Below are 24,901 nucleotides of genomic sequence, written 5' to 3'. Positions count from 1 at the left end.
TATATATATATATATATATATATATATATATATATATATATATATATATATATATATACGGCCTTAATGACCAGGGGCTTTGGCCCCAATGGTCGATAGGCCAGAAATTAAAAAAAAAAAAAAAAATGATTAAGCACTTTTCCTCACAACATTCATCCAACCAGCTCTATCTCGTCAGTCTCCTGGCCTCAGCGACTTCCACACCTCTGTTCCTCACACTCATCCACCATAACTCTCCACCTTCTCCTTGGCCTACATCTCCTCCTCCCTCCTTCATAATATTCGCTCAGATATACCTTTTCGCCACTGTGTTGTTTGTTATCCATTCTCACCACATGACCATACCATCTCAGTACACTCTCTTCGATTTGATGTCCACCGACTTCGTCACTCCACATCTTTCACGAATCACATTATTCCGTATCCAATCCACCCTGTGTACTCTACATGCATTCCTCAGTATTCCCTTTTCCACTGCTTTTCTTCTTGACTTTTCATTTTCATACCACACTATAGTCTCTCATCCATACGTTAGAGCTGGTACAAACTCTCCTTCATGTAAGCCTCTTGCAGCTGCAACATTCAAGCCTCTTTTTTTCTTTTCAAGGCCTTCATTGCACAAGCTACTTTTCTTCCTTGTGTCACTCTACTTTCAACTTCTTTTGCACATTTTCCTCTCATTTCTATCACTGTACCCAGGTATTTGAACTTTCTCACCAATTCTCCATTCACTGTAACATCGCACTGGGAGTCACCTTCTCTCTCAGTAACCATCACTTTACTCTTTTCTACATTTACTCTCAAGGCACGACGCTCACAGACATCAGCAAAACTCTGCACTAGCCTACCAAGTTATTGTCCGGTATTTGCAAGCAGTACTGCATCATCAATCAATCATTTCCTGTGGCACCCTCGGGGATGCATAGGGCCTCGATGAACTCACACCACCACATCCTATCTTGTGCTAACTCCTCCAGATCTTCCCAACACTCATCTCCAGCTTCCCGTCTCATTGTCCTCACCCACGTCTCTTTTGGCCTTCCTCTACCTCTCCTACCAAGTGCCACCCACCCTGGTGTACCTCGTACTATTCCCTGTCTCCTATACACATGTCCTAGCCACTTCCATCGTGAGAACCTAACATATTCATCGACCGGCTGCACTCCCGTTATTTCTCTAATTCTACTATTTGGTATCCTTTCACACCACTTAACTCCTAATATTCTTCTAAGTGCTTTGTTTTCAAACACCAAGAATTTATTTTCCATAGTCACTGTGCTGTACCAAGACTCGTGTCCATAAATTAAGATACTCCTAACCATTACCTTATAAAGTTTTATTTTTGTATGCACAGAAAAATTGTTATTATACGAAATATTTTTAAGCATTCCTATTGCCTGATTAGCCTTCTTTAACCTTTCCTCGAATTCAAAGTTCAAAGAACCATCCTTGGCTAAATAAGTACCTAAATATTTAAACCTATCAACTTGCTTTACAACCATACCTCCAATTACACATTCCTGCACATTTTCCATATTCATATTGATTATTTCAGTTTTTCCACAATTAATAACCAAACCCACCTTGCGACCTTCACTCACCAAACAGTCCAACACTCTCTGCATCTCTTCTGGCCCATCACAAATCAAAACTATATCATCTGCATAATCTAAATCCAAAAGTTTCCTGTTCTCTCCCCAAAGTATACCTGCACCGGTTTCTGTTCCAACGCGTTTCATAATGTAATCAATGACCAATATAAATAGTAAAGGCGATAGAACACCACCTTGAATTACTCCGGACTTGACTTCAAACGAATCACTCAGACAACCATCAACCATCACTTTACAAAATGTGTCCTCATGCATGTTCATAATGACCCTCACAAACTCCTCTGGTATTCCATAATGTCTCATGATCTTCCCCATAGTCTCTCTCGAAACACTATCAAAAGCCTTTTCAAAATCAACAAAACAAAAGACTTAACGGTACTCTCATTTCATTAACTTGCTGCATCAAATGCCTAACTATAAAGATCTGATCATTGCAACCACGTCCCTTTCTAAAACCAGCCTGTTCATCCCTCAGAATACCCTCAACCACCGGCTCCAACCTATTTAACAACACTCTACTGAAAACTTTCAAAGCTATCGGTGACAAAGAGATTCCCCTCCAATTACCACATTCACTCAGGTCTCTCTTCTTCGGAACTTTAACAATTACACCATTCTTCCAAACTGATGGTAGTAACCCCGTCACCCATGTCTTATTGAATAGCTTGGTCAAGATCATTATTAATCTATCCCCCTCCACTTTAAACATTTCCGGAAATAAACCATCCTCCCCTGGTGCCTTATTATTCTTTAACTGTTTTACTGCTTTCTCCACTTCTGCAAGCCTCAACTCTCCTGTTTCTATATTTAAATCTTCCTGAGCAGACGGTATATCCTCTTCTGGTGGTATTGGTCTATTAAGAACTGTCTCAAAATGCTCTTTCCATCTATTTTTAATATCTCCATCTTTGGTCAATAAATTTTCTTCCCTGTCTCTAACTGGTATTTCCTTGCGTTTACTTGCATTACCACTCAGTTCTCTAATCGATTCATATGCTATTCTTTGACTCTGTCCATCATTTTTGTTTATTAAGATTTCAGTCTCTGCAACCTTTTCATCCATACATCTTCTTTTATCTCTCCTAGCTAACCTTCTTACTTCTGAATTCAAACTCCAGTACGCAGCTCTTGCTAATTCAATCTCTCGTTCATCAACGCATTGCATCTCGCTCCTCAATTTAGCCTCACCTCTCTTTTTTATCATATCCCACGTTTCCTCTGATATCCATTTCTTTCTCCTGAATCTATGTCTCCTTCCAATCGTACATTCAGCAGTCTCATGCAAAACTTTGTTCACATCCTCCCACATCTCATCTACACTTCTCTCCCCCTCTTCCAACGTTTCCAACACCAAAAACCTATTTCTGCATTCTAATCTGAATTCCTCCTTTTCTTCTCCTTCCCTTCTAAGCTTAACAATTTCGTATCTACCAACACCAGATTTTTCCTTCTTCTGATTTTTAAGTTTAAACCTTATTTTTGCAATGCTGAATTGATAGTCACTACCAATATCCGCTTCCCGTTTAACATGAACATCTAGCAGAGAACTTCTATGCCTCCTTCTGATAGCGATGTGATCAATCTGATTTTTATATTTTCCACACGGCGACACCCAAGTTGTCTTGTGTATATTGCAATGCTGAAAGAGTGTGCCTCCGATGACTAAGTCATTTGCTAGACAGAAGCTTCCAAACCTCACTCCGTTTTCACTCATCCTACTACCAACTCCCATCTTACCCATACATGCCTCAAATCCCTCATTTGAACAGCCCATTACTGCATTAAAGTTTCTAACGCAGATCAAAACATCATGTCTAGGTACCCTTCCTGCTCCGTCTTGCAACTTTTCATAAAATGTGTTTTTCCTTTCATCGAGTGCATCATTAGTAGGTGCATAACACACAAACAGACTGATGTTGCCATGATTTGATTTAAACCGTGCATATAACAATCGCTCATCTATAGGATCCCACTCACATAAAGCCTTATTTGCCTTACAACCCAGCAACAATCCTACTCCCTGATAATGCATTCCATCCTGTCGGCCAGATATCAATAAACGTATACCATCCTCCAAATCCAACTTATCGACTCCAGTTAATCTAGATTCTGTCAGAGCACAAATATCAAGTCCGTAATTTTGAAAAACCTTCACTAACTCATCGATTTTACCGTCATGATTTAGCGTTCTCACATTCCAGTTACCAATTTTAATTGTATTTTTTACATTAACAAAGGAATTAGATTGTAAATGAGGCAACCGTGAGATTCTTAGCACCCCCTGCCCATTTAAGGGCTGCACGGGACAGGGGGCCATTATTGTTCTTTCAGAGTCCATCAAGGTTTCTTTGGCTAACTTCCTGAACACCTCGCAATTGTGTTGCAGTCGCAGTAGGCAGCTAACTTGCCTGATTGCCCACACCCGAAAGACCCAGCTATGCTGTAGCCAGTCACGTGCCGGCATGCTTCCAAGCCATTTCACTCTCAAGGAGTTCCTCTGCCTGAGAAAGCAACCACCCCCCACTGCATCATCAGTATACAACAAATTGAGATATTCCATCCAGCACCATTCATTGCCAACGCCATCCCTCTCTCAATTACTCGTGTTTTTACTTCTCTCATCACACCATCCATATATATATTAAATACCCATGGGGACATCACACAACCTTGATGCACGCCCACACCGACTGTGAACCATTCACTTAGATGCCCGGTAACCCTTACACATGCTTCACTACCATCATAAAAACTCTTGACGGCACCTAGCAGCTTACCATCTACACCGTACATACGCAAAACTTTCCACAATCCTTCTCTGTCCACTTTGTCGTATGCATTTTCCAGATCCATGAATGCCATAAACACCTTATGGTCCTTCTCACAAGCACTCTCTGCTATGTCTCACTGCAAATATATACTATATATATATATATATATATATATATATATATATATATATATATATATATATATATATATAAAGAACATTTTGGTGACGGTTATTTCTGTCCATTTCCTTGAGCACCGTGCAGACCTCCACACGATGCTGCTTTTGTTCATCAGTTAAAAGTCGCAGACTGCGATTCGTCTCATGTCAAGGCCGCCAGACAAAATGCGTTGGTAACTTCTATAAGATAGGCTAACAATGTCACAAACATCGCGGATTGCCCTTCTGCGGTCATCGATGCTCTTTGCACGAACTTTGGCCACATTATTGGGAGCTGAACTGGTGAAAGGGCGACCAGAACGTGCATCATCATCTGTTGACGTTCGTCCGTTTTTATCATGTTTAAACCAGTCGTGAGTTTGTGTAACCCCCAAAGCATTGTCACCAATTGCTTGTTTTAACACTTCATGAGTTGCTGACGCGTTCTTCCCGAGTGTCACAGATAACTTGATGCATACACGTTGTTCTTTCACAGCCTCCATTTTTCAGATCACTATAATTGCAAACTAACCCAAACACAATGATAAAAAACAAACAACCATGAAGCGAATGCATCCACCCTGCACAACGCCACTTGACATACCAACAAACAAAGAGTGTGTGTACTGTCACCTAGCATCTACAAACCGTACGCCAAGCGGTTTCTTCCCTGCTTTCAAATTTCGGGAACTTTTTGGTAGTACCATTTATCTATCTGTCTATCTATCTATCTGTCTATCTATATACATATACAGAGAGAGAGAGAGAGAGAGAGAGAGAGAGAGAGAGAGAGAGAGAGAGAGAGAGAGAGAGAGAGAGAGTTTCATAATTAGCATTGCATTAATGTTTGCACTATGAAGCACCACAGTTTTTCCCTGCACATGACCATCACTCAGCCTAGTGCCTCAGACCACCAACTCACAACACGTTTCAGATGATCCTTTGTACCAGCGCATCAATACACATCTTCAACGCACCAGGACTCCTCGCTGCATATAAGAGGCAACATACAGTAATATCGATAAACATAGAGAACTCTTATAGTTTCCAAATCAAGGTATTGGATTTGATGCCGTGCGACCCGTCACTGGGATGGCTGTTATGACAAATGAACCAATAAGTGTAAACGAAATACCCAAATTCAGGAACATTTAATTTAAACTTCACATATTAGAATACAAATTTGAATAGGAAATGAAACATGATAAACATCTATTTCATGTGCGTGAATAATTTGAAAGCCTATAAGGATGTACCGGTACTGTACATTTAATTTATCAGGGCTCTTCGCTGATGGCCAAGAACAAGAAATTCTTTAGCTCATATCCATGTTCCTATTGAAATTTCGTGACAGTCATTACTCAACAACTTGTTTTGGCTATTACTCCTTAGTTTCCTGTCATACGTTTCTGATCCGACTTATTTCGATTCTCGCTTCATTTATAAAGGATCCAACATTTATTTATGGGTCTGCCTTAGTCACCTAATGGCGCTTCTGCATGCCACTCGATCTCTAGCAATCTCCTTGTTCAACCACTTATCCTCAGGTCACACTCAATGGCATTGTCCCAGGTATTTTTTCGGTCTGCTTCTCGTAACCCTACCCTCAGCGTTCACACCTGTCACCCTCTACACTCACTTGTCATCTTCCATCCTCTCCACATGCCTGTCTACCCCTTCTCATCACAAAACCAAAACACTTCGGTCACATCTTTCCTCCCAGCTCTTCCATCGTAAATATAGCCTCCCAAAGCCTTGCACTGAAGGATGCACTGCACATCCACTTGATCATTGTCATTTCTGTGCGTTTGAGCCTACGAATATCCTCTTCTTTACCTGCCAGGTCTCACTAGCATATAGCATTAACCCCTAACACATGCTGCATACAAAGATCCCCTAGGACGGAGGGAGAACCCTCTCAGTGTCAGGAGAGGCAACAGCTCCCTGAACTTCTTCCAAGCACTCCCTACTCTAGCCACAGAGGTAGTTCCAGCCCCTTCTATAGCACATAGCAAGCCTCCCAGATAACAAAACTCCAACCACACGCACACACACACACACACACACACACACACACACACACACACAAGAGTTTTTCTTAACGCAACATGTGAGGGAAACCACCAGAAAAAGAGGACTTGATGTACCTTCAGTGCTAGATCTAATATTTACTAGGCAAGAAAATGACATTGACAGTTTAATATATCACCCTCCACTCGGCAAAAGCGATCATGCAGTACTAAATTATAACTTCAGGATAGCATATGATATAGTAAACAGCAATGACAGTTACAAAAAGAGCCTAAACTATAAAAAGGGAAATTATCATGACCTAAAGAAGTATTTCTTGGAAGTTGCTTGGGAAAATGAGCTTAGAGGACAAGATTTAAATGCTGTATCTAAAAAATTTTGTGATTTTATGATATAGGAGTCCAGAAGTACATCCCACAGCACAAAGAAGCAGATAAGAAAATACAGAAATGGTTCAATACAGAATGTAAAAAATCAAAAGAAAGAAGAGATTTGTTGTGGAATAGATACAGAAGACACAATAGTGAAGGGGCGTATAATAATTACAAACAGGCAAGAAACGACTATACAAGAATAAGGAGGGAAGCTCAAAAACAGTTTGAGGAGGATATAATAAATAAAAGTAGTGATCAACCAAAGCTGTTTTACAGCTATATCAGAAGCAAAACCAAAGTAAAAGATATAATACAATCCATTACGGACGAGGGAATCACTTATACACAAGAGAAAGATATTTGTGAAGCACTAAATAAGAATTTCCAATTAGTTTTTACAGAAGAAAAAAATTTTGAGAGGGACTATGTGGAACACGCATGTCCACACATACTACCAGATATACAAATAGCAGAAAAAGTAATACAGGAGGAGTTAAGTAGATTAGACAGAGGAAAAGCAAGTGGTCCTGATGAAATTTCATGTTGGGTATTACGAGAATGTGCAAAGGAGTTAAGTAAACCATTATTTTTAATTTTCAAGAAATCCTAGAGTCAAAGGAAACTACCTGATATTTGGAAAAAAGCAAATATAGTCCCCTTATTCAAGAAAGGAAATAGACAAAATCCTCTCAACTACCGACCAGTATCACTGACCAGTGTTGTAAGCAAGGTATTAGAAAAATTTATAAGAAAAGCTTGGGTAAATCATCTAGAAGAACACAGTATGATAACAGAAAGACAGTTTGGTTTCAGAAAAGGAAAATCATGTGTTACTAATCTGTTGAGCTACTATGACAGAGTAACAAACACAATACAGGAAAGGGAAGGATGGGTGGACAGTATCTATTTAGATTTCAAGAAAGCTTTCGACACAGTACCACACCAAAGACTTTTATGGAAACTGTACCATCAAGGAGGAATTCGAGGCAAACTGTTTTGTTGGATGCAAGACTTTCTCATAAAAAGAGAAATGAGGACAGTACTAAGAGGAAACTACTCATCATGGAAAGAAGTGACTAGTGGAGTACCACAGGGTTCGGTGCTGGCACCAATCATGTTTTTAGTGTATATAAATGATATAAACAGTAACACTGGAAATGAGAGCTATCTGAATATGTTTGCAGATGATGCAAAAATACAAAGGAGAATTACTAGCACAGACTCTTGTAGGGAGCTACAAGAATTATTAAATAAACTTCATGAATGGAGTAGTACATGGCAAATGGAATTCAATGTGGACAAGTGTCATGTAATCAAGTTTGGTAAAAGTGGAAAAATACATGATTGGGATTATAAGATAGGAAATAAAACCCTATACACATCAGAAAGAGAGAAAGACCTAGGTGTGATCATCAATAACAGACTATCTCCGGCTGACCACATCAGCGAGAAGGTACGGAACATGTATACACTGCTTGCAAATATGAGAATAGCATTCACATACATAAATGAAGACATGCTAAGAATGATAATAACATCATTCATTAGACCAACCCTGGAATATGCATCAGTAGTCTGGAGTCCTCATCTCAAAAAGCATATAGACAAGATTGAAAAAGTTCAAAGGGCCGCTACAAGATGGATACCAAGCTTAAGGGACCTAAGCTACGAAGAAAGACTAAATAAACTGAATCTACCAACACTACAGGAGAGAAGGAAAAGAGGTGACATGATAATGCTATATAAGTGCATATCAGGAAAGGAGAAAATAGACATAAATGATTAATTAACATATGGAGAAGCATCAGCAAGAGGACACTGCAAAAAACTGCATAAGAAGAGAGCTGATAAAGACGTAAGGAAATTCAGTTTCCCAAACAGAGCAATTGATCAATGGAATGCACTACCGAATGAAATAGTGTGTGCCAAAACAATTCACAAATTTAAGGATATGTACGATAAATATGGTTTAAGACACGGGACAGTACGAGCTTGACTCATTCCTGTAAAGATACAATTAGGTAAGAACACACACACACACACACACACACACACACACACACACACACACACACACACACACACACACACACACACACACACACACAATGTCAAAATTATCGGGATAGAAGAAATGCTATCAAGTCTATGAAAACATGATTAAGTCTCAAAAGAGTTGTAATATAGCAAGTTTTATATTTTAATTCAACTCATCTCTTTGTGTCAATGAATAGATTATGTTGTAGTAGCAGCTGTGATTGACAATAACTTTGATGGAACTGAAATATGCATGGACTCTTGCTCATCTTTCGAAATGGCCATTACCAGACCCAATTCGTTTAAATTACATGCCGGCGTTCTCTGATAATAGAACAATCACAGGTTACAACAGGAGCAAACAAATATAACGTCACCGGTTTTTGGTTATGTATATCTGTTTGCAGTAAACATATTGTGTTCCAAAAATATAAGCCATATTTAGATCGCCGTGGACTTTAGAGATAATTATAACTCATTCAGATCCGCGAAAAATGGTCTGTCGGTAGCCAGATTAAAATGATGAGAAACAAAAGGATTTTTTAATAGTATAATATGATGATCTCGACCAGTCTAAATAATTAAAAAAACTGTACAAAATGTAACACTGAGGAAAGCCGGCGGCATCCACTGTTATAGAGTAATTTATGTCATTAGATGGATTTATAGAATACTTGCATAGGAGTGTCGCTGTATCCTCGAAATTCTTCACACTGCTAATTCCACTGCCTCTTCTTCCTCTTTCTTATGCGTAAGTACAGACAGACAGACATACAAAGGCAAAGAAGGGCACAGAAAGATACAGAGAAACTAAGAGACAGAGACGCAAACACACAGGAAGACACAGAGAAACACACACACACACACACACACACACACACACACACACACACACACACACACACACACACACACACACACACACACACACACAGGGAGGAGGGAGAAAGCAGTGCAGTTTTAAGACGGTACTACCTGGAGAACTTTTCAGGAAACAGTGGCAGATGGAAGTTAAGAATGAGTCCTCTTGTTGGTGTCCAGAAACCCACCATGATGGGCTGTGATCCGGGGGGACTGTATGGCAGCTCCACCAACGCATCACATCTGGAAAACATATATACCAGAGCGTGACTGATATGAGAAGTACCTACAATGTGGTGAGGCTCGACATCTGGTTAGAAAGAGAGAGAGAGAGAGAGAGAGAGAGAGAGAGAGAGAGTAAATTTGTTAGGAATTTATGTTAACGAGGAACACATATCGGGATTAAACCTAACTTGGTCAGGCAGTATCTAGCGAGTAAGGGATAAACCAGTCACACACATTTACCGTACAAAAGTAATTGACAAGGGAGACTTTCAAAGAACATTCCCAAAGAATACATTAACCAACCAGGTCACTATTTCCATTTAGCTGAAGTGTGAATAAAATGGGGATAAGAAATATTACATAAAGGTCTCATGAATGACCTTTAGAATTGCTTAAAACAAGATCAGATATTCCATATACAGGTGTACTAAAAGATCTCATAACATCCAGCTTCCTTCTGTCTTTCCCATGCTAAGACAAAAACTTAGAATAATTATATCCGTCATTGGGAGCACGCGGGTGTATTAATTGGTCCTGTGTGTGTGTGTGTGTGTGTGTGTGTGTGTGTGTGTGTGTGTGTGTGTGTGTGTGTGTGTGTGTGTGTGTGTGTGCGCGCGCGCGCGATCAGTGCAATATTTCCCATTCAATCTGTAAAAAAATATAGTGAAGGTTTTGGGGATCAGACAAGAGATAAAGTCATTTGATTTTAAGAATAAGTAAAAGGACTAGGTCACGGAAGGTCAGTTATGTGAATTAAACTGGATGGAAGTGCTGAGGGTCAGCCAAGAATGGAGTGATTCGAGTATGAATGTAATCCGTCAAAGGTCAAGGTCACATAAAATAGGTACAGAGGTTCGGCACTGTGATGGATTAAAGGGTACGAGTGTTGCAGTAGATTTAGCGCACCTTCTGGTTTATCGTGTTCTGATTACTCTCTCTCTCTCTCTCTCTCTCTCTCTCTCTCTCTCTCTCTCTCTCTCTCTCTCTCTCTCAACAAAATGACCGACTGATAATTACAAGTGAATATAATCGATGGAAGGGAAACACATAAAATAGGTTTTTAAAAATAATAAGTACGGTATAGTGTATTAATGAACCATGACAGAGTTATTTTACCTAAATGTTGGTTTATGGGTGAGGAGCAGCAGCATGGAGTTGGTCATGGAAAGTGTCTTGCGGACCTGCTGGAGGTGGTACAGCGGGAGGCTGGTGAGGACGAGGAGTCTCATGGACCACAAAAAGAGGTGACCCTTGAGGGACCACTCGGCGAAGGCGGCGAGGAAGGCTGAGTTGTCGCTCACCACCACCACCGTCATGGATCTTGATTTCTGCGTCAGCTGTGGGTAGGGAGTTCGCATGCTACAAGGCCATCTTCTTGGCTTCAGAGATGTCATAACTGTTTCACAGCAATTTTCCTTTTGCCTATTACACCGTTACACGCTCGAGACTGACTCATAATTATTTAGTTGAGCTTTCGAGGGCAGAGAATCTGCATACACCAGAATTGTAAGTGGTTGAGCAGTGCCTTTCGATGCAGTATTTTTTAATGGTTTGTTAACTGGCCTTGATTTGCTGATAACAACTCTGGAGCGTGGCAATACAGCCGAAGCACCATTCATGGTAAATTGTTCAGACCCTTTGCAAGAAAATAGAGAGAAATGCCTCTCCAACATTTTTAACTTGAGACAAAAGTTTTGATTCCATAAAAATGAAATGCTACGTTGGCGTGTCTGATCCAGAGAACTTTAAATGTCCTCATATATGATACTGATGCGGACATCATGATAATAATGCAGGCATCAAAAGATACAATCAGTGCACAAGATTCTTTAAAATGTGAATTGCAAAATACGTTACCTTGTATGATGTAATTTGTAATATAATGGCTGACCATAAGTGAGTATTGATGACACTGTTGAATATTTAGGAAGTTCTTGCTATTCTTGCAGACATTTACAGAAGTATCGGTACATTTCAGTTCGAAAGTCATTAATTCGATACTATTTTGAGTAAAATGTGCATGAAAATAATGTTGCAGCTGGAATTATAAATTAAGTCGATTGGTGAATACTGAGAGACTAAAGTTCAAGTCTAATTATAAATATTTTCACAGCGAAGACGTCACTATCTTCCTCTTCCAAATGGCAAGAGATCTCAGTAGTTGTGAAGAGGTAAATAAAGGCTATATTTCAACCCCTTCAGTTTGAAAAAGATCTCATTCTGAACAAAATCATTGGGTTACAGGAAGTGTAATATTTAAAAGTCGATCTTGCAGTGAAGAGGTTGAGGAGAAAAAGGAGCTGAAGAACGACAGAGTCTTATGGATACATTTTAGAATCGTGATAGGAAGTGATGTCACAATTGCCACCGATTTTTAGTGGAGTTTGTGACATCATCTAATAGCATGATTGCATATGGAAATGCGCACGACAAAGGCTGCATCGAATTTTTAACTCTAAACACCCCAGATAATCATTGCATTTAATTCTTGTTACCTAGAAACGGTTATAGCCCATTTCCGAGAGACACAAGTAAAAATATTTACGATATATGTACGACCCTCCCACTTCAAAAAGTAAATACAATCGTGTCAACTAGGATGGAACAAGAAGTAAGCTTCCAGAGTGAAGAAGTCTGTTGGTAATCGCCATAAAAGTTCATCTAAAGCATGTTATTGTATGCAGTATTTATCTGTGAGGTGTGGTCAGCAGTTTCGAAGTCCATACTCCATAAAGGCAATGGGTTAGTAGTCTCTCTCTCTCTCTCTCTCGCTTTCTCTCTCTAATCTTTGAGAATCAGTGTGGTGAACCTACAGCAAAGGTCGCTTATACCACTGATCTGAAACCAAATAAAGTCATCAATGTCGGTTGCTGCGGATTAACCACATTGCTTCTCGCGGTGCATAGAGAAAAAAGCAGAAGAGGTGACACGGCTTTTGATGCTGGCTGTACGGACTTTAGGTCTGTCCTTTACCTAAACGTATCCTGACCGATATGAGCATCGAAACCAGGACCCCTAATGGGAGCAGGGTTCGCTCCCATTATTACCATCACGCATATCAGCTGCATGACGGTTACTGTTGAAAACAAGTATATATTGACCCACACTTTTCCCCAACAATACAGTGGTTATTTAACCTCCATGCCCCAAATGTATTGCTGGGTGAACAGGAACAAAGAGGAAACAAACTGAGTCCACCAGTCGGACCAGCGCGAAAATCTAACTCTGATTCTTCCACTCACGAACCAAATGTGTTACAATGCACCACGGCTTCCCCTCGCCTTTCTGACCCTTAAGGTCTCACACACGCCTCAGGTATCTAAATAATTCACATCAGCGATAACGATGCCATTTACATCATTAACGATGCCATACACATGGCAAGTGCCATCATTACTCGCGCTCATTATAATGAACTCTTCATCATACTGTGTCAAGAATTTATTGGAGATAAGTATTTTATTTTTCATGTGGAGGTTCGGTAGATGTTATAGAGAAATCGCTATCGAACTGAGGCTCCGAAAATGTTGTTCGACGAATAATCCAGACGTAGCACCTACACAAACCCAGCTTAATTCACACTTATGACACTGGCCTACATGAAGGACAATCCCTCCTTGGCCGGTTTGTTAAGGTGATTGATTTAACATTATGTATTCATGTACCGTAATTTCAACTTAGGCCTTACCCCTTCTATTGCCTATATTGAAGATGTAGCCAAGGGTGCAATTCTCAAGCATATTTACGATCGATTCCCCGTCGTAACTTAATGTGTTTTCACACGAAAAACTAAGCAAGGGAAGAGTTTGCACTCCTTTCCTTGATCTTCCTCCAGAACAGATATAACCTGCAGTATTTTTCACCTCGTACTTAATATCTATTTATGACGCTAGAACAGCAGACAGAGGAAGACTGGCCCGCCCCCTTGCCCCTGCTGCAAATCGATACCGGAGTTATGACAGGGAATTTATCGTAAGTGCGTTTGTGTATCCCGGTCTAGGTTTGTACACAAATGAAGGCCAAGCGTCCATCCAGCATTGAGTAATAGTTTGTGGCTTTCTAAACAGCACCAGAAAATGCTATTGTGATCTGCTTCACTTTTAGTCTTTGCAATTTTTTGAACTTCCACCTTAACAATGAACGATGACTATTTGTTCATTTTCAGACCCTGGCTATAAACTGAATTATGTTAGTGATGAGGTGGAGGGTGAGCACAAACAATGGCTTACCAATGGTCATCCAGGGAGAAAAAAAAAAAAAAAGAAACTGTTGGGTTTTGAAAGATGTGATGACGAGTGCCTTCTAAGACAGACGAATCAAATCAGGTGGTAATTTAGACAACATAACATCATGTATCTTGACGCTTATGTAATTACGAGCATGAAAAAACACGATGCACAACATATGCATTCAGATTATACCAAAGGACGGCCCATGTATGGTTGGCATCATAAATCCCGACTCTCTCCATGGACGCTGAAAATCAGTTTAATAAATCTGATGCGAACGACGCTGATGACACTTTTTTCTAGCCAAATGAAGTCATCAATGTCATTGGCTGCTGACTCACCACACTGATTTTCAAAGGCCATGGCGAGAAAAAGACGCGAGTCGACAGGATTTTTACCGCCGACTGTACCGCAAAGCTTCCCAGATCCCAGGTTCTGAAATGAGTTAATCTTTGAATAGTGAATTACTTTTTTTTTTTTTTTTTTAGGTAACAATTTTTTTTTTTTTAAGGGAAAGGAGGAACTCTGGTGACAGTTTGGCAGAGAAGTGAACACTCATGATGACTTCATTTCATTTTAGTTGTCGGTTGCATTGTCCTGAGCCCACTGAATTACCAGGTATCATGGGGCGTTGTACCTTAATGAACTGCCAGCTAGTCCGGATTATGACTATTACTCTGGTGCATTACAGGACTAAAGTGGTTTCGAAATATGAAGTACTCGTAAATAGAGTGTAATGTAAAAAGAAAAGAAAGTTCCATTCAGCAGTTTCAGACCCGAGGCAATACTTTGTTCAAATGTAAATCAAATGCTTCATTTGCATATCTGATCCGCAGTTTGTTAAGAATGTCCTATTGTACTGCAGCTATCATCAAACGAATCTAATAAGCCAAAGGATTAATATCAGTCTGTAATCATTTAATAATCAGGCTCTCTCACAGCTGTGGTTCAGTCATAATTAGTACCCTAACGCTATTTTACATAGTTCATACTCTTGTCCAGGTTTACTAGAGAGCCTCTTGACATTTCTGCTATAGCGAATTGAGTCTAACCTGAAAAAAGATCCGTAACGCATCTCAGCTCAACTGATGACCAAGTGCAATCGGACTGGAGGAGTGATTTGTCTAGTAACCAAGGAAACTAATTTTTACGTCATAACTAAGCCTTATCGACTTCCATGCCACCACAACATAATACTGAAGCTGTGAGATTGGCACTGTCCCCTCAGTCGAAAACAAACCGACTGCAGTGTGCAGTAAGTCACTACCTGCTTTCCTGCAACAGATCATTACCTGAAGTTTGTTGCTGGGGCAATCTCCTGTTCCTGAACGTGCACTGAGGCGTGGAAGGAAGCAAACTTTCCTGGACCTTGTTAACTCAAACAGAAAATGATACCGGAGTTGAAGTACTTCAGGCAGACATCGACCTACACATTTTCACACCAAGACATTTCTGGCAATACATGTTCTACTCGACGCCTGCCTGTAGACTAGTTCCCCAAAGAACATAAACCTGCCTTTAGCACTGTTTTTATTACAGAGTATAATGCACTGATCGGATGAAAAGGACAATTATTGCCAGGTGAACCCTGAATAAGGTAGGAAAATACACAAAGACAGCCTCTTCTCACTGTGTATATGCTTTCTGTCCACCTACCCTTGCTTCACATAAATGGCAATCAATTTTCTAGCCTAAATAACACATCAGCCATTACTTTCTAATATTTGCCAACGAAAAGCGATTCATGCAGTGAAAGATGAAACGTACTATAAAGGGGTAGGTATGTCATAGGTTACTGTAACACAGGTATACATTGAAAATTTTTTTTTTGATTATGTGATTTCTATATGTTTTTGGCCATTGATTTAAAAATGAAAACCATTTTTCTCCATCACGTAACATTTTGTTTTAAAAAACACATTTTTTAGTTTTCAGTTATAGTTTCCATTTTATCAGTTCACACTATGTAGTTACATACATATTGATATTTGATTTGAATTATTTTATCTTTGAATTTAGTATTTTCTAATGTTAAAATTCATGTTTAAAACAGCACAGCTATTTTATTTGATAATTAATCCAGAAAATAGCTGGAACACAACACAATAATGAGTCATGCCAGTATAGGAGTGCAGGAAACATATCTCTGTGTGACTCAGTTGACTAGTGCACTTGTACGTTACTTTCAGTAGTGTGTGTGTGTGTGTGTGTGTGTGTGTGTTTTTATCACAGTGATATTTATTGAAAACAGTGGTTTCTTGCACTGATTTTTTTATTATTGCACAGATGCAAGTGGCCAATTGCAGAAGCTTGACAGAGATTATAATGCAGGAAAATTTAAACTCTTTATAGATTCATCTAAAGGAAGCCTGAAAGGAGTACAATTTCAGAATGGTAATAAATATGCATCAATACCTGTTGCTCATTCTCTGCCTTTAAAAGAAATGCACCAGAATTTGGTAAATCTCTTCGGGAAAATTAGCAACAATGAACACCTTTCGTTTATATGAGGGGACCTGAAAGTTCTGTGTATCTTACTTGGTCAGCAATCAGGATATACCTCTGCCCTGAAGCCTTACACAAAACTTGGTCCAAAGTGAACAAAAACTGCTTAGTTGACCTTGTTAAGTGACTGGCATTTGGCCTGTTTTCCCCAAGACAAGGCCAATCCTTGTTTTCATATCAGATCAAACGTATTTTAGATATTTTCCTCACATACACTGGTCAAATACTAATTTTCCCTGTGACTTTGAGCTTTGATTGTCCTCGAAATCTAATCCCATCTTTCTTGATTCATCTTAAACTTTTAGTTCGTGTTTGGTTTATGCAAGATAAAAATGTGCATGCGTCTAGCACCCACCTCAGTAGTAATGTGAGCGTGACCTACCCTGCGAGCCTGAACAACCACCCGGGAGAAGTGTTCCTTCGTCACGTTAGCGTCCTTGGCGTCTGTGGTCATGTAGAACACACTTACACCCCATGGTGCTGACACCTCAAGAACACCACTGTTCTGTTTAGGTAGATGACATAACTTCTTTGAAGAAGCAATTTACACCTTTAATTATTATTTTTGACAAACTGGCGGCTATATTATTTATTTTAAAGGAAAACTTTGATGCAAGCCCCATTTTGTGAAAGTCATGTGTAGAAAAGTTCTAAGGAACAGATGTGAACAACCTGCAGGTCATCTTTGGCAATACAATCACATGTGAGAAAGAGATATCTGGCATGGTTTACTTTACTTGATATCACAAACGCCTACTATTTATATATCTTCACTCTATAGGTTTAAGAAAACTATCGTGGATTTTTTTTCGTCTATTAATGAGCCTCCTTTTCTAAGAAAAAATTGCATGGATATAATGAAAGAATTTTATATTACATACTGACTATATTTTCAAGATACAATGGTTTCTACATGAACTGAACAACCTTCAGTTGTTTATAAAATAATCTTAAATCATTATGTACATACTGCTCTTCCACAAAGACAACAATTTAGGATACTGAAAAATGAAAACATTTGTACGGATAATAATATTTACCTCCGAAGATTCCTTTATGTGGACAGTGAAGTAATCCTGCTCCTGTGCTGCCCCAAGGACAGCGTTCAATGCATTCACAGTTTCCACAGAGTCGGTGCTATCACCTAAGTATAATATAGATTAGTACAAGAAAAAACACTGGAAGAGTGCATCACTCGTACGATACAACGACTGATGCCTCAAGTCTCGTCTTCATAATATATAGATCCTTGTTGTTTTAGAGAATGACAACGAAAAATATAAAAATAAGCTTGCCCATACGATAAAGTGAAGCACCTTCATAGCTTGTGGCCTATTGTTTGTAGTGTAATTCGTCGCCATTTTTCGAAACTGATGGACAACATGCTTGGGTATGGCAGGTACCCACTGATCATGAGGAAGGGTTTTAAGGACGAAACTATTACCCTGTCCTGTGCCACTGACCTTTGACTGATTGCTCTCAGAATTAATTAGGTTCATCCGTACCTTACCATGAACTGGTCATTTAGGTTTGGTTCCTATTGGATCAGAACTGTTTATCCTTACCCTGTGATCCTAACCTTTAACTCAGTGTTCTGAAACTAGAATGTTTTAATCCTTGCCGACACTTTTAACATTTCTACTAGGTTTCTTCCAAATAAAATCAATCCTGTTTGACCTGGTGACCTTTGCCTTAAATTTCAACCCACTATTATTAAAGTTCAGTCACTTCATCTTTTCCTGTCCCTCAACCCATCTACCAAGTTTGATGAAAATCGATTCAAAACTGTGTGAGTTGACTTTACACCTGTCTTATGGGATATGACCTCTTGTGGCCAAAAATTATCACCTCCTCCCCTGACGGTCCTCAGTCATTACGACAGATTTAGTGGAATTCCACCGAAAAGTTTTTCCATAATCGTGATGACAGATACAAGACAGACGGACAGACAAACCGAACCAAACACATTTCGTCTTCACGCTTTCGCACGTGGGTAATCTTGTTATGAAAAGTAAAGTGAAACAAGGACTTCAAGGGCCTTAGTGATACCTGACTGTGACTTTTTTCACTGAGCTTTGTTGACATTTCTCCCACCACATACTGGACTTTCTAATGTCTTTGGATCCTACCTCACCCTATTTTAGTTTGGAAAATAAGTGATGATGATGATGATGATGATGATGATGATGATGATGATGATGGGTGACGCTAAACAAAATGTTCCTCGAAAGTATGCCAAATGTAGGAAGCTGTTCTAAAGTTATTCTGGAGAATCAACGACCAGATCAGCATAGATCCAAATAGAACTCATTACGAAGTTGAAAGTACATATAACCATAAAGATGAATCATGAAGGAAACATACCATTTTTATCAAAAACACTTTTTATTATTACTCACCATGAGGATGTATACCACCCATAGCTAACGACAGACTTGCAACAGTAGCTAAAAATAATGAAGGGACTGCAACCTCCATTCCCTCCTGAAATTAGAGTTGTGAATCATTAAATTAACAGTGGGCAGTGATATATTAAATATAATTTTAACAAGCGCGTTCCTCCACTACATACAAGCATAGTCATTATCAGGAACAGTCGTTAGGTGTTATGACCGTCAGTCAACACATCCATATGCTGAGATCCATAGTCATAAGAACATTACTTAAAAAGACCCTTCATTTTCCTAAATGTCCTAATTAAGATGATTCTGCCCATTTTTTGGATCAGGTCCGTGAAATGCAACCTGACCAGATCAAATCTGGTCAGGATAGTTTAGGGTTATTTAGGTCTGTTCATTATCTTTTTGGGCCAATTTAAATCCATTCAGGTCCACTTGCATACAGTAAGGCTTACCAATGCCAACACAGTTTCATCGGGAATCAGAAAAGTAAGTACTGATTTGTTTAGGTCTATTCAGTGCGTATTGGGTCAGTATATTTTTGCCCATTGGTGACCTCTTTAGTTTAATCTTGTCAGTTTAGTGCCAGTCAGTTCCGATTAGGTCCATTCAGTTATACTTACGACCACTCAGGGCCTTATATCACAATGGACTCAGTAAGATTTATTCAGGTCCATCCAACCCAGTTATATTAATTGTGACCTTTTTGCATAAAGGAATTCAGTATCATATTATAGCATCGTTGATATAGCAGTTGATAGAAATATTATTAATCAGTGGCATTTTGATTAATATTCCATGGAAGTAATAGTAAAGTAATGCAGTCATTATATCATGTAAGAAAATGAAGGTGGCTTATTGCACTGACGACAATAAATATATGAGTAGTAATTATGCTATTATACGGGTGTTCGAGATAACAACTACAGCACCACATCATCTCTTGCATGGAATTAACTGTGCGTGCAGTCACCGCTAACCTTTGTTTTTATTCCCTTATGTTCAGTTGGCAGCTTTGGTGTTATATGTGATTGAAAGGAATCCTCAGGACATCAAGAAATATAAATGAATCTTCAGTTTTATTTCTCAAAGTACTCGTATGTTGAGACTTTAGCTTAATTTTGTGTTGTTATCTATACCTATCTTTCCACTTTAATACATTTTGTAGCTAGGTAAGCACTTACTAGAAAATGTTTTCATATTCAGCTAGCCAAGGAATATCTGTTGTGACTATCTGTGGAGAAGGACGGTGGAATTTCTAAATAGTTGTGGATATCTCATGGCTAGAGTATACTGTGTGGCAAGAAAATATCATAGTTTTAATGCCCCATAGTTTGTAAGCAAGAAGTGATACTATCATGTATTAAATATATCAAAATAATTTTATTATAAATCTATTTCCTCATCCTTAGTTGCCCCACCAGGATCGTAGGGACCTTGGGCTACGCTACTCACTCATTTCAGGTGCATGTGACAGTCACTCATCCCAGAATGCCATTCTGAAAATAATAAACAAAATTCCTTCCTTGGCTTTAATCTCTTACGAACTACATCTAGTTTGCTTGCCAAAACCCACTACACCACTCAGCCTCCAACTGTTGTCCAACGTTACAAACCAACATATTAAACACTGTTCTGGCCCCCCAGGAAACACTGTCATGTCACTGACAATAGTCACCTAATGGGAGCAGTAGAGTAGCTTGCATAGATTAATCAAGCAGTAATAATAAATTAATAGGATAATGATAATCACTGCAAGTGTTCTTTTCTTCCTGCTTAGGAATGAAAATTTTATTACTGCAGTTTCATAGAATATATCAGTTATCTATCTACGGCCAGACACCATAATCCTGTTAAGGGGTGGCCGATTGTCTTTTGTTTTATTTTATTTTATTTTTTTAAGGGGAGGGACACTAACCTTGCGCAAACCCATTTGCTGACACGTAGGGAACACGTATGAGTTAGTTATATGGTTACCACCCGGTGAGGTAAATATTTTGCTGGTTTACCGGAAACCATTTGGTTTGTCACTCAGTGTAAAACTACCTGCAGAGGAAAGAAGAACAATAAAAAGTGACGGGAATGATGAGGGAAATAGGAAGAGAGGAGGGCAGACACAGAAAAAGAATGATAAAAGTGAAGGAAGAAGAAGGCAACACTATATATGTGAGTGGATGATTGTCACCACCACTTACCACAAAGTGAATATATGCATTTCATTATTTATATTTTGTTAGTCAATGCAAATACTGTTGCGAAGAGAAGGGTGCCAGTGTCTGTGGCACACAGTTGTGGACATGAATGTTGATACACTTCCTTAACCCATCGCTTCCAGGTATCATGTATATATGTCGACCCAGGGATGTCCGGGTGACATTTATACATGATCTAGTATTTCACGCCATTGTCTGAATATTCAGCTGGTTATTTCCACCATACTCAGCCACTGGCCACCCTCCGTCATGCATCCCAGTCACACTCCAGTTGCCTGCGTTCTTTCATCATAGATAGACCTATGCAAAACATTTTCCCTGTGTCTGGACCCTCAGCTAGGCACCCACAGCTGCCGACTTCAGTTCCAGTGAAGCCCAAAGACCCGAAAAGGAAAGGCCTTTGTGATAATGCGATAGGGAGACAATTGAACTTGCCATTATCTCCAATTGTGAGTGGAGAAAGTGATCCTTCCTCTGAGTAAAGCGACTTCACCATGATGAGTGTCAAAATATATGTGTCAGATGAGGAGGGTGACTGTGAGTTTTCCACTGTGCTGTGATCTGTTCCCTCTGTACGTTCATCTGCCATTTCTGATGATGGAAATGGTTCAGATGATATTGATGATCCTGGAGAGAGGGATATTAGCATAGTGGAGAAGATGGAAGAGGAGGTAGGGAGTGGAGAAAGGGAGGAGATGGAGGAGGAAACACAGCAGGCCAAGCCTCGCACAAGCAGGTGACTCCAGTCCCGCCATGGAATTTTTCACTCAACCTGCCACTACACTAGCCTCTTCCACTCGATGGGTTACTCATCCTGTAGCACCAGTCGGGCAGGGCAGAACTCCCAAGGTGGATGAAATGCTGATGACAGGGACAGCCGTAGCTCCTGTTTCATCAGCCCTCAGGACTAGTTCCTGACCATCCTCCTCTGCTGACCTTTTCAGTGTTTCAGTAACACAGAGAGTGGGCCAGCATGCTCTCCAGTACAAGTTTCTCTAACTGTCAACACCAATCTACATGCATAGTACACACTACACTTCCTTTTCAGAAAAAAAAAAAAAAAAAAGGGAAAATGGTGCACCTAAACAATGCCTCGGAGTCCCCAGGGGGGGAAAATAAATGCCCCCACCATCTGCCCCTTTCCCAGTGATGACTCTATGAGATACCTGGAACCACTATCTGACTCACTTCTTCATTTCTGCAACACTCACGGCCTTTCCTCTAGCTTTCTCTCCATTGAACACCACCTCTTCTCCTCTAAACCTTATCTTCTCTTCCTTACAGAGACTCAGCTGTCTGAGGCAACTGACAGCAAACCCTTTTCTGCATCCTCCTACTTTCTCTATACTCATTTCAAAGCCAAAGGTGGCTGTTGTGTATATGTATGCAATGATCTATCTTGCTTTCGTGTTCCTGAACATGATACTTCTGAATTCTCTACTCTCTGGCCTCGGCTCCCCTGTCATTCTCTGACTAAATGTATCTACACTGTTTACTTATCTCCTAATTCTACTGACTATCAAAAATTCTTCGACTATCTTACTTCTACGAAGGAACATGTTCTATCCATTTCTTCTTTCTCTGAAATCTCCATTTTAGGAGATTTCAATGTTCACCACCACCTTTGGCTCTCCTCTCATTTCACTGATCCACCTGGTGAACAAGCCTACATCTTTTCTAGGTGACCAAGAGCAGCTTGTACAGCACCCTACCCATATCCCTGACCGCCTTGGAGAGAGCTCCAACATACTTGACCTCTTCCTTACAACTAATCCTTTTGCTTGCATTGTTAATCTTTTCTCTCCGTTGGGCTCCTCTGATCACAACCTTATTACCTTAACTGGTCCTATCGCTCTGTTATGGCCTGTGGGCCCTCCAAATAATTGTCATATGTGGCACTTTGGAGCTGTGGACTGGGAGGCCCTCAGGCAGTACTTCTTTGATTTTCCCTGGAATGATTATTGCTTCCATGGCCGGGAGCCACCTGCGTGTACCTTGCGCATTACCGAGGTTATTCTCTCCGGCATGGAAGCATACATTCCTTTCTCATATCCTTTGACTAATGCAAGAAAGTCTTGGTTTAATCACGCTTGTTCTAATGCTGTCTGCAACAAGGAGTGGGCCTATAAATGGTACCGGAGCCAACCCACCCCTGAATCACATCTTTTTTATGTTTCTGACTGGAATCATCCTAAGACTGTTCTTCACTCTCTTAAAAATAATTTCATCCGTACTAAATGCTCTCAACTCTCCAACTCAAATTCTTCCTGCTCTTTCTGGCACCTTGCCAAAAACCTTTCTAACAACTTTACCTCATCATCCTTCCCTCCTTTATTCTACTCTGATGGCTCTGTAGCTATTTCTTCTACTGATAAAGCAGATCTCTTCGCTCTCACTTTCTCCTCCAATTCCACCTTAGACAATTCCGGTGCTGTTTCTCCATCACTTCCCCCCTCTTACTTCCTCATGGCTGACATTTCTTCAGCTGATGTATTTTCTGTCATCACTGCCCCCAGTCAATACTAACAAGGCATATGGGCCTGATGGAGTCCCTCCTGATGTCCTCAAGAACTGTGCTTCTGTGCTTACACCCTGCCTAGGTAAACTCTTTTACCTTTGTCATTCAACTTGTACCTTTCCTTCTTGCTGGAAGTTTGCTCTAATTCAGCCAGTCCCAAAGAAGGGTGACCATTCCCAACTCTCTAACTATCCTCCAATTGCTTGAACATCCTGTGTTTCAAAAGTTTTCGAGTATATTCTTAACAGAAAAGTTTCAAAGCATCTTTCCTATCACAACCTTCTTTCTGATCGTCAGTATTGGTTCCGTCAGGAACACTCCACTAGCGAACTTCTCACCTACATTTCAGACTCCTGGTCATCCTCCTTTCGGGACTCTGGCGAAAGCTTTGCCATTGCACTTGACATCTCAATAACTTTCGATCAAGTCTGACACAAATCTTTAATTTTCAAACTGCACTCTTACGGTTTCTATCCTTCTATCTGTGCCATCATCTATAGCTTCCTTTCTGGTCGTTCTACAGCTGCTGTTGTAGACAGCCATCGTTCTTCTCCTAGATCTATCAACAGTGGTGTTCCTCAGGGCTCTGTCCTATCACCTACTCTCTTCCTTTTATTCATCAATGATCTTCTAAGTTCTAACCCTATCCACTCGTACGCTGATGATTCCACCCTTCACCTTTCCATTCGGTTTCCGCAATGTCCATCTCAGCAGTTACTTCCACAAACAAGGGATGAGGCTATGGCACACCTAATGTCTGACTTGGCTCGTATCTCTGACTGGGGTAAAAAAAAAATCTTGTTTTTAATGCATCAAGGCTGTTTTTAGACCTATCAACCATAAAAATCTTCCACGGGAGTACCCACTAATGTATAATACTAACCAGCTCAATCCTGCATCGTCCTTGAACATGCTTGGGGTTTCATTCACTCGGGACTTATCTTGGAAAGATCATATTACATCTCTT

The 24,901-nt window shown here is 39.9% G+C and overlaps 1 protein-coding gene across 1 annotated transcript in view; it reads right to left on the bottom strand.

The window, feature by feature from the left end:
* The window catches only part of LOC145397041 (uncharacterized), a 95,187-nt gene that overhangs the window by 65,422 nt on the left and 4,864 nt on the right, over positions 1-24,901 (bottom strand). The window contains exons 2-6 of the mRNA XM_080270257.1: positions 19,204-19,288; positions 17,845-17,948; positions 17,187-17,309; positions 11,187-11,407; positions 9,960-10,088 (exon numbers count right to left, since the gene is read on the bottom strand). Of these exons, the coding sequence (XP_080126383.1) occupies positions 9,960-10,088; positions 11,187-11,407; positions 17,187-17,309; positions 17,845-17,948; positions 19,204-19,288 (662 nt within the window). The remainder of the gene's footprint in view (positions 1-9,959; positions 10,089-11,186; positions 11,408-17,186; positions 17,310-17,844; positions 17,949-19,203; positions 19,289-24,901) is intronic.

Source organism: Coenobita brevimanus, chromosome 40, assembly GCF_032717465.1.
Source record: "Coenobita brevimanus isolate Jiangsu-jjx chromosome 40, ASM3271746v2, whole genome shotgun sequence".
Lineage (NCBI taxonomy): Eukaryota > Metazoa > Arthropoda > Malacostraca > Decapoda > Coenobitidae > Coenobita > Coenobita brevimanus.
The sequence above is the reverse complement of the archived record's forward strand: the minus strand, read 5'-3'. Positions and strand labels throughout refer to the sequence as shown.